The sequence below is a fragment of the Mizuhopecten yessoensis genome, unplaced genomic scaffold (genome assembly GCF_002113885.1).
Source record: "Mizuhopecten yessoensis strain PY_sf001 unplaced genomic scaffold, ASM211388v2 scaffold9977, whole genome shotgun sequence".
NCBI classification, from domain to species: Eukaryota; Metazoa; Mollusca; class Bivalvia; order Pectinida; family Pectinidae; genus Mizuhopecten; species Mizuhopecten yessoensis.
The window spans coordinates 226,564-238,331 of NW_018408317.1; the positions used below are offsets into that span (position 1 = coordinate 226,564).

Genomic DNA, 11,768 nt, shown 5'->3' on the forward strand with positions numbered 1-11,768 from the left:
TTCTGAATAACCAAAAGGCTCAGGATGTTGATATTTAGTTAGTAGCATATGCTGGGATCAAGGACTACTATGTTTGTTAAAGTGAATGACTTTGACTTATATTCAAGGTCACAGGGGTCAAATTTGTTTAAAATCTTTAAACAACCTCTTATGAATAACCATGGGTCCCAGGATGTTTATACTTTGCAAGTTTCATCCTGAGATGAAAGGCTATACAATGTGTTCAACATAATGACTTTGTTCGACTTTCAATCACAGGGGTGAAATGTTTTGAAAAAAATTAACAGGGTCTTTTGAACAAATTTTAATCATAAATACTGATATTTTGCCTGTAGCTTTATTTTAGATCACTTTAAGGTTACAAGTGTGAGTTTTATACCAGGTGAGCGATGCAGGCCCATTGGGCCTCTTGTTTTATTTTACTACAACACATTTTTCTTTCCAGTTGATTTACTTTTCCATCCCAGATGTAATCCCAAATTATCTTGTTAATTTCTTTTAGATATTTACATGGTATGCCCCTCGCTTCTATTTCATATCCTATAATAGATATTATTAGTGATTTAATGATTAAAGTTTTCCTGCTAAATGTTAAGTTTCTGGTTTTCCAAATTTGCAGACAGTGTTTTATTCTGTTGATTTTTTCTTGCCAAATTTTGTCATTATCTATCATATATCCATGATGAATTCCTAGAGTTTTCACATTTGTTTTTGTCCATTTTATGATATTAAATGTTGGGTCTTTATTTTTCAATAGTCCTATATACAAACCTTCAGTCTTTTCATAATTAATCTTGGCACCTGATGCTTTTTCATATGATTTTAATAGTTTAAAAGCTTCTCGAATGGATTTTTCTGTTTGATTGATTAGCTGAGTATCATCTGCTCAAGGTCAAGTTAAACAAGTCTGATTGTTTCAAACATTTAAAGGTGTAAGCCAAGGTGATTCCAAAGGTCCCTCACTGTCTTATTTTGCTTAAACTTAGTATGCCAGTATATGATGGCATTGTAAACTCTATCCAAGCATCATTTGCGACTATGGGGTAAGTTTTTGGGACTTCTGTAATGGTGCCCATTACAATAAGAATATGTTCATAAATGCATTTCATAATTAAGCAGTAGTCAGTTCCTCTCATAATAAGGTCAAATAAGTGCTAAAGTTAAAGATATCCTGATAAAATTTGCAGTATATCTGCATCACCGACAGATAATGTACAGTGCACTCTTGTTAGGTCATTGTGACCTTGACATTGAGTTTTCAGGAATATCTTGTCAGGGCCCTAACTTTTAAATCGTTAGAGGGGCGACATACTCTTTTTTTCACAAAAACATAATTCTAGTTATATGTTAAAGCCTGTCTTGTGTTACTTGGGTTCTACACTATTGGTTATTTAATGACTGATGTGTGATATCTTTTCAGGGCGTTTCTCCATCCTAACCTACAGCAGTGACGAGGAAGGTGATTTACCCATCCATGATGGAAAGTTTGTGGATGATAAGTTTAGTGAGTGCAATATTTGAATTTCTCTAAAGAAAATTGTGGAGGCCAAAGGTAAAAAAGGTGCAGTTAATATATATTCCTTGAATATAATAACTGTCAACTAACATAATAGTATATATACATATTTTTGAAGAAAATACATGCTTGTGTTGTCCAAAAAGCATTGGTAATCTTTTTAGCTAGAATTATTCAAACCTTCATCAGTGTAATTAACTCACTGTGTGCTGCAGTACAGAAAATTCAGACTTTCTATATTTTGGATTTCTGGTATATTTTACACAAAATTGTGATATTTTTGTCCTTCGCTCCTTTCCAGTTAGTGACATCTACAACACAAACACCAACAGTGTACCGGAGGACAGCGAAAAACCAGACAAAGAGAATGAACCACCACCAATTATGTTAGAAGGCAAGAAGAAAAAGTGGAAAACAAACGCAGTTCCACCAAGATTTCAAAAAAATGATGTAGATAAATCTCCCAAAAAAAGTCGACATGTTCCCCCTCCTCCCGGGTTTAGTGAGAGCTCTGTGAAGACTGAAAGTGAGGAGATTTACCCTAATGCCCTAGAGTATACTGCTGTGCACTGGAGTGGTGCAGGAGGTGGTCAGGTACTCGGTGCCGGAGAAACAGTGTCAAATTACCTGGTACCGCAAAGTCACCACAAGGAGAAACCTTTTGTGCCTGCGCCTAAGAAGCTTGGCGTGAGTGATGAGGTCAGTGCGTCGTGGGTGGAGGATGTGGAGATCCTTGGTGACAATGATGGGGAAGTTGTACACATGGACAGGATTGCTGCGCTAGAACAGACCAGTCCATCAAAAATTGATTTCTACAGAGTAGTCAACCAGGTACAGTAATCATTACCAACCATAGCAGAATAGTTCTTGTAATAAAGTGCACAGTGTAATCAGTCTTCTCTTTAGTCTTACGATGTACTCCTTTTCAGATTTGATCTCGTCTTCTAATTATAACAGTTATCTCCCTTTCAAAATAATATACAAGAAACTTTATTTAACGTCGCATACAGGTAAACAAGGAACATTAGCTTTTGAGAGCTATAATTGCGACAAACATGTAAAATAACAATAACATATTATATTACAAGTAAAGGGAGATAATCACATATATTAATAAAAAACAGTAATATTCATCACAGAAAAAGAAAGTATACATATCCCAGGTTTTTAAGTGATTGGGAGTCCCCTACCTAAAGGTCCCTCAGGATATATATATAAAAATAGTGTTAATATATGAAAAGCATTAAATGTGATCACAGATAAGTAGTATTCAGAATAGGTAAATAAAAGACATATTAGTAATAGTGAATGAATACTTGTATATCACACAAGAATTACTTAGGACTTAAAACACTATGAAGTGGAATATACATACGATGCTAATATAGCAAAGCATAAAAATTGACAGAATATACACTATTATATTGTGAATTAAAAATGATACCGAAATCAATTAACAAAATTTATCAAGTTATCAATAATATGACATTGATTTGACTACATTAACTTATTCATCACCCTATCTGTTATTTGGTGATATGTTTCTCTCAGATATTTGCTGGTGTAAACAAGGAAGATTACGATGTGACTGCTGCAAAGCTGAGGAAGCTGTTTTCTACAGGTACAACAAATTGATGTTTGATTATATCTCATAATCTATATTTGGATTGTGTGTGTTATGTCTTGGGGTTTTGTTTTATTATGTTCAATGTTTAATTGATATTTTTCCTTCGGCTGGTGCGCATAAGATTATTAAGTGTAGATAATCCAGCTCCCTTTCATCTCTACAGATAATCCTATCACCTTCATTCTCAGTAGAGAATTGATTTTGTCTTCATTCCCATTAGATAATCAAACTCTTGTCATTCCCAGTAGATAATTCAGTCACCTTCAATTCCAGTTGATTCCAGTCACTTTCCATCTCTGCAAATAATCCAGCCAACTTTGTTGGGGGTTATCTAGCAACCTTCATTTCCAAGAAGACAATCCAACCATCTTTGTTCTTAGTAGATAATCTGGCCGTCATTGCTGGATTGTGAGATGAGATAACACAATAACTGTCTCAATGCCATGTTTGTAAGGATGCCTCCCTCTATCCCCACCTTATTGAGGAAAAATGACCAGTTCACTGGATTTAGTGTTGACTGGGTCAATGAGATTAATCCTTTCCTTGTTGACCTTTTAATTAAGTTGTGAAACCCACTGACCTATTTTCAAGAGTATTTTGTCAATATATATTAAGTAACTTCATTGATTAGATCAGAACTGATATGAGATGGTCTAACATAAAATTCATCTCTTTTTGCAAAATCTGAATTACTTAATTGTTGAATGTGTGATTCATTCTTCATAAATTGTATTTAAGGATCAACTTGAATTTATTTTTCATATTATGAAGCTATAACACAAAAAAACGGAGTGAACTCTAAATAAACCGCAAAGCGGTTTATGATGAGAGTACACTCCAGTTTTTTTGTGATATAGCTCCATAACATGAAAAATATATTCAAATTAATCTTCAAAATTTAATCTGCTATACACAATCCCTGTGGAAATCCACTTTTATTGATGGACTCTTTTCTCTTAGAAGTTATTGTGCTGCTGTATCAACCAATCAAAAGCGACGTTACAAATGGTGACGTCATTTTTTTACGTTATGGAATGATAACATAAATGTTTAAGCCAATGAAAATGCTTGTTACAAGCAAGATTAAATTATAATAAAATAACATTTGTTTAAATCAACAGACCTGTTTGTATACCTGGACACTGACCAGCTTCAAGGTGTCATCAACATCCTGTTGAACAGGGCTGTGAGGCATTACGGAGAACTACACGACTGTCTGTTAGAAATCATAGAGCTGCTGAATGGTGAGTATAGCGAGAAATCAGTGGTCAGTTGGCTTTGGTGTCACAGACAGAAGTTTGGTTGATACTTTTGTTCCCTTACAATTTGATTTCTTGGATACATCTAATAGACTCCAATTTTGGCAGTTTCTCAATGGGTAGCGAACCAAATTTTCTTATTATATGACATTTTGTAACTTTTTATACCCCCACTTTCCGTCTGTCCTGACTGGTTTTCAGAGCCTTTATCAGCCACTGTTTCATGAATGGGCATCATACTTTGTATATAGGTACATTATGGGGAAGTGGTGAATCACATCTTAAATCAAGATCAATGTGACCTCAATTTGACCTCTTGACCTTGACCTTGACAACTCAAATAATGGTTTCTGGAGTATTTCTCAGTCACTGTTTCGGTACTTCACGGAAAGGCAGTGTGTCACATCCTAAAATGAGGTCACTGTTATCTCAATTTGACCTTAAAATCTTATGTATGATTGTGATTAGAGAAAAACGTTCAAATTTGATTTAAATAATATTTCTCATTTCATCTTATACAATTCTCTTCTCATTTTCAGTGGCGCAGGACTTTACTGAGTGCATCGTCGACGGGATAAAGAAGCTGCATGATATGTTCATCACGGTAAAATTACTTTTAATTAACGTCAAGGCCCAAAATAAAAACTTGTGTTTCCGCTGTCATCCTCAGAAAAAATAGAATAGGTATAGGTAGGCAAACTCTTTTTATTTTGGAAAATATTTTTACTATGCTGATATAGAGCAGGTGTTCTGACTTTAATGGTGCATATCATTAAATACCAATAAAAACTTAAGGATAGGCACAGAAATCAAGGGTAGGTAGGGTTTGATAGCAGAAAAACAAGATTTTTTTTTATTTGGCTTAAAGAACCCTAAATCATTAAACTAACACTATAAATGATGTTATGATCTGAAACTTTTAATGTATTAAGCAACATTTTTGAGTTTATAAAAAGAAATTCATTTCTTAGGAGTTTCAATATTGCATTGGATGTTTATATATACACATGTACATGTAGTATGTTCTCAGCTCTGTGCTTGAAATATTATAATTTATATCTGCTGTCTTCTCGAGAGTGTTTTTCAAATTAGTATAATTGATACAGAATGGTGACATATCTTCTGATATTTCCCCAGTTGATTTCAAGATGATTTTTCTTTAACTTTAAAAAAGCATTACTTGAGTTTTATACTTGATTTTGACAGAACAATGTTTCTTTTGTAAGGTGACAACAAAGGGAAGGCAACTTCATATGCAGTGCAGCAAGCTGTATGGGCACCTCTTCAGTCTGAGTCTGTTCTGGGACGACAGGTATAGCAGTTTTGGACAGAGGATAGGGTGGGGTCAGCAACTTGAAAGATATATTCTGTTTTGTTATGAAATGAATTCCGACACATAAACAGAAACGGTTAACTTGTAGGACTATGTTACGACCACACGTATCCTAATATATCGTGAGACTTGAACACTAAAGATGAAACAAAAACATGTTTTGATATGTATAAGTGATTTAGTTCTAACACGCATATACACACATCAGACCTAAGACTAGTTGTTGTACCGAACAGGTAAGTGGGGTTGATCTGTTGTTTGGCAGTTAGCTTCGTGTTAAAAATACCCTGTTAGGATGTGGCGCTGTTTACATGACGTGCCCATGTGTAAACAGATCACCGGGTGATAAACAACATTTTATTCCCCCATTTACCAGTGTGTTGTTTTTTGTGATAGTGGCCAAAATAAAGTGACATTAAGCAAAATTCACAAACAAGTGATATTAACAAATATTGAGTTTATACAGAGATTGCATAAAATTGCATAAATTACAGGAAAAACAAAGTGTTTCGAGAAAACATGATATTTACAGAAAAGTAACATTAAACGATGTGATATTCAGTGGAAAGTATGGTGCATGCATTTGTAAAAATGAAGTGATATACATTGTATGATGCTTTTCATGTATTTGTTATGGTGTTTTGAAAAGTGTTAACAATTCGTTGGTTGATGGAGTTGTTAAATCTGATGACAAATTTTCATACTATTGGTACCCTTTTCAGCGCCAGTTCCGTACAGAAATGCATTTTGGATTCGGTGGAGCGATGGATGTATTTCAACAAAAAGGTAAGCTTTCAGATTCTGAAAATCAATCTGTCAATTTCGTTTTTATAGTATTAAAGATGAAATATTTTCTGTTTGTGCCAAAAATAGGTACCCATCATTTCCAACACAAAAAAAAAATGAAAAAAAGAACTTTTTTTTTTTCAGAAAAAGGTTGTAAATGTACAAAAATCGGTTTGTTTTAAAATCACCTCCATATTTCCTTTGAGTTGATTCAAGCTCCTATTGTAACCATGACCAAATGAATACTTGATACTTATATAAGTGTACAATTAGCTGTTATACACATCAATGCTTCCTAATTCCACCACTATCTTAGGCTGACAGTATCTGCTATTCGTTTGTAACCAAAATGCAAGGGTTTTGCTGATAAGTTGACTTAACACAGCAATTTATTCAACGGCAATTTGTGTTTTACAAAAAGTAAAGGAATTTTCAAAAAAAAATACAAAAGAAATGTCTTACATATCCCTTTGAAATATTATTTCCAAAATATGTTTTGTGTAGAAATGACTTACACTGAAATTTCATAGAAATTACATGTTTTTGTTAATAACAAATAAACACAAAATAAAAACACTTCGAATTCAGGGCTTTCAGTTGAATCTTTGCATTTTGTGATTTCAAAGGTCCAAACAAGTCTTTTACACCTGAAAGTCAAGGTTAATTCTAGGGCATCAAAAACATGATTACTGAAAGCCACGAAATTTGTTTGATGTCGAAAAAGAGTTAATGACTTATAACACTGTTACACATTGAAAATGTTAACCCCACCAACTTAGTGCAGAAGTTTTACCCTTCAAAATGATTGTGTTGTACAGTGTATGAAGAGTTTAGCATTGTTCTATTACAGGGAACACAAACGGGTCAGGAAGACCTGGAACAGATCTACCTCAGCAGCTTCAAGACAATCTGGGTGATCATCGCAGACATACTGAAGGACAGATTCACAGACCGATATGACAATATTCAGTGGGAATGTCGGGACAAGCTTTTTGGTGCAAATATTCCCAGGTACGGTAAATCAATTCTAGTGCCTTCCTACGATTTATTGGAGCTTTTGCAGTATGAAAAAAATAGGTTTGAGGGTCGGGAGAGGAATTGTTACATTTATAATTACCGGTATGTATGAAAAGTATATTAATAAAGGATACAGGAACACATGGATGATATTGTGGTCATAAAAGAGTGCCTTCATACTTTTTCCAAATATTTATATATAGATTTATATCCGATGTGTTTTAGTAAGTAAGACTTTACTTCTTTGGGATTTATGCTCTAGTTTTATATATACAAAAATTGTTATAAGTATATTGGTGTCTGATCAATTCTGTATGCTTCCTCTAGCCCTCCACCACTGGGTCGTGTGTTCGAGACCTTCATGGGGCAGTCGCCAGGTACTGGCCGTAGATCGGTGGTTTTTCTCTAGGAACTCCTGCTTTCCTCCACCACCACCAAAACCTGGCACGTCCTTAAATGACCATAGCTGTTGATAGGACGTAAAACACAAACAAAACCAAAAGTATGCAATCTTTTACTCTATACCCTCTCTGTATATTCACAGGTCCACAAAGGAACAGTTGCTTGACCTGTACATCAACTGTTTTGTGGTGCCATCGGAGAAGGTCACTGTGGCTGTAGGATGTCAGACAGATCCCAAACAGAAAGTACAGACATCCAGCACAGACCAGGAACACCAAGGTTTGTAATCTCTTTTCCGTGGACTGAATACACAGCTTTGTAATCTCTTGTCCATGGACTGAATACACAGCTTTGTAATCTCTTGTCCATGGACTGAATACACAGCTTTGTAATCTCTTGTCCATGGACTGAATACACAGCTTTGTAATCTCTTGTCCATGGACTGAATACACAGCTTTGTAATCTCTTGTCCATGGACTGAATACACAGCTTTGTAATCTCTTGTCCATGGACTGAATACACAGCTTTGTAATCTCTTGTCCATGGACTGAATACACAGCTTTGTAATCTCTTTTCCTTTGACTGAACATGTACACCCAGGTTTGTACTCAATTCAAGTTTATTAAAAATCATGACCTTGACCCATTTTCAAGGCATATGAGTCAAATGTGTTAAGTCTTCAGTAAACTTCCAGGTAACAAAGAGGCTTTTGGTAATGAATTTTGGTTAGTAGCATGCGCTGAGATGAAGGACTTTCAACCTTGTTGTAATATACCGGTATTCAATGTTTAACAACATTTAAAATCTGTAGTGTTGGCTTGTTGCCTATCATCTTTGTTTTGATTGATTTGACCTTGACCTTCTTTAAAGAGAGCAATACAAGCCCATTGAGCCTATTGTATTTTTACTAGGTATAATTATCAACATGATTTCCTACAAAACAATGACCGTTAACAAATCAAATGAAATGGTTTAATGTAAATATGTGTCACATGCTAGTGTATGATTTACCATTATTGTATGCCAAGTTATGTTTCTGTGGAATGAAATGTGTTAAAATCTAATTGTCTATTTTGTTTGTATCCAGCACTCCAGACACCCAGTGAAAGTCCAAAAGCGCCGCGACACCGAGGGAGTGAAAGTTCTAAAGCGCCGCGACACCGAGGCTGTGAAAGTCCTAAAGCGCCGCGACACCGAGGGAGTGAAAGTCCTAAAGCACCGCGACACCGAGGGAGTGATAACTCCTTTTCACTCCTGACTCCTAGTTCTTTTGCTGCTGCATCAAATAATAGTATGTCAACAGTACCAGGATATACCACTCCTCCACGGCCATCAACAGGAGTTATCTCCCCTAGCTGTTCGACAGCTCTCACTCCTCTGTCTCACATCTCCGCGGACAGCAGTGCCTACTTCACACCCGACGAATCACCAATTTGTGCCGATTTCCCTCCCCTTGTTCATTGTGTGACTGGAGATGGTGGTATGAAAGAGAAGAAAACATGGGTAGACCAGGTTGGATCACAGCCTGTTGTTGAAAATGTGCCCAGAAACGACTCTAACATGTCAGAGAGGGACTATGCAAGTCCCAAAGGAGCAGAGAGCCGGACAGTTCACGGGTCACCTGGGGAATCTTGTGACAAGGTAATACAGAGGGCAGAAGTCAAATCACCAGACAAAAAGTCTAAGGTGTCGCCACCAAATACAAAAAAGTCTGTGTCCACTCTTAGTAAGGATGGTCAACCTCAAAAGACGAATGCAAAAAAGGTAGTGAAAGAAACGGCAAAGGCGGTACAGGATACTGCCAAGTCCAAACATAAAGAGGGACATCACAAAAAAGGGTCATTTCCACTGTTAAGGTATGGATTAGCCACAAGTGTCCAAAACACCCATAAACCAACTGGTGACTTAGACACTTCTGAGGCCACACTTTCATCACACCATAACTTACAGAAAAAGTTAGACATGAACTCGATCATGATGGACTTGATGACCAGTTCTGATAACACTCGCAACAGTGCATTGACAAGTGACGCAAAAGCAACACAGGGTTCCAGGAAGAAGAAGAAAAGTGATAAAAAATCTGATCCTAAAAACAATAACCGGGTAGATTGGTGGTCCATGGATGTGGATGGTTCCAATGGCGAGGGTCACGATCAAGAAGTTGATCTAGGATGGTCGGCTCACAGTTCTGACGACTGTGAAGTGTTGTTAAATGGTGTTAAGCCTCCGATTACAGCTAAAACAAACTCAACCGCTGCTTTCAAAGCGGAAAAGTCATCCGGGAATTCCACAACTCAGGAGGATGATGGTGACGTAGAATGGGAGACGGACAACAGCGATAATGATGATGCATTGGTCGCTGCCATTTTGAAACGTGATTTAGGAAATTCTAGGCCAGCTATAAAGCAACCCTTAAAACACGAGCAGCCATGTTGGCGACCGGGAGTTAGGAAATGTACAGGTTGTGGTGACGATTCACACACGATCTATGAATGTCCTCACAAACACAAAAATGCCTTCTTCTAGTGGTAGCTCGGACCAAATTTTCGCATTTGGTTTAAATTGTTATTGTGGCGTACACAAGAGAAACCCTGTCAATCCAAACTTGTGTGGAAAAGGCGTTTAATCTGAATAACCAAAGATTTCACAAAGGTGTTATGTTAAATCAGATTTCGCAGGTGTTTTTTAAATTTAAGTCTAGATTCAAAAAATGTATTTGTCCAAGGTACATTGTAGTAAGTACTAGTATCTCTTTGGTGCCATATCTGTGTGTAATAGTTATTAAAATTTCATGTATTGCAGGAAAAATCTGTCCTGAACAAAACGATGTTGTTGGATTGCTGCAACTCCTTTAAAAATTTGTAGAGAATCTGTGTCAAGATTAGAGAATCCACGGTTCAAATCCTGGTCTGTCCTGTTGCATTTTTCAAGTCCTGTTTCATTGATACGAGTTTATTTTGTTTTCAAAATGTGCCTTATAATAATTAACTGTAACTAAATAAAACAAACTCTGTTTAGGAGAAGTAAAACAGTTTTAACCCTTTCTCCACTGTACACCATAATGGACTCGTCCAGAACAATGCACGGTCGAGTTTATTGAAGTTACATAGGGTTGAAAGGGTTAAACACACTTGATCCATTTTGGTACGTTTCCTTAGCAACGTTTCTCGCAGGTTCCCATGCCATCTCCTGGAGTGTGGAGCTAAAATGTGCGGAGTTCAATTTTTTCCAGTTTCATAATCAGTTGGTTACAACATTATTTGATAAATTCACATATAACAATATTATCTTCAACATCTTGATTATTAAATTGAATTTACACTTGCATTGTCCTCAATATGAGCATTAAATTTGTTAATTGGTGAAGATTTTTTTCCTGCACATATGTATATGTATTTGTTACTGCAATATGTCAAAATTCTACTTTTTAGTGTATTTTCCGGACTTCAGACATGTGACACTAATGTGTAAAGAATTGACTAACAGTTTTCACCTTTACTTTTTGATGATTTTTTTAAGAAACCAAAGTGGATCTCGACTATTAAGACTCGTTGTCAAAGTTTGAGTAAATTGAGATCAGTTTTCCTTTTCTACCAGGTATACCAGGGATTTTTAGGTCACCTGAGCTTTAGCTCAAGTGACCTATTGCTATCCGTTTTCGTCCGTCGTCCGTTAACATTTTACATTTCAAACTTAAAGTCAAGTTCTGCTGGGCCGATTGAACTGAAAGTTGGTAGGAATGATCGCCTCATGGTCCTGACAAAGTGTTGTTATTTTTCGGGTCGATCAGAAATCCAATATGGCCGCCACGGCCGCCATTTTGAAAAC

General features: G+C 36.2%; 1 protein-coding gene across 2 annotated transcripts in view; it reads left to right on the forward strand.

The window, feature by feature from the left end:
* The window catches only part of LOC110459155, a 29,193-nt gene extending 17,640 nt beyond the window's left edge, over positions 1-11,553 (forward strand). For both annotated transcript variants that reach the window (XM_021511267.1, XM_021511268.1), the window contains exons 10-19: positions 1,421-1,504; positions 1,818-2,347; positions 3,068-3,137; positions 4,265-4,387; positions 4,942-5,006; positions 5,629-5,714; positions 6,458-6,521; positions 7,372-7,532; positions 8,083-8,219; positions 9,028-11,553. In XM_021511267.1, coding sequence (XP_021366942.1) covers positions 1,421-1,504; positions 1,818-2,347; positions 3,068-3,137; positions 4,265-4,387; positions 4,942-5,006; positions 5,629-5,714; positions 6,458-6,521; positions 7,372-7,532; positions 8,083-8,219; positions 9,028-10,466 — 2,759 coding nt within the window. In that variant the 3' untranslated portion in view covers positions 10,467-11,553. The remainder of the gene's footprint in view (positions 1-1,420; positions 1,505-1,817; positions 2,348-3,067; positions 3,138-4,264; positions 4,388-4,941; positions 5,007-5,628; positions 5,715-6,457; positions 6,522-7,371; positions 7,533-8,082; positions 8,220-9,027) is intronic.
* Positions 11,554-11,768: the final 215 nt, after the last annotated feature.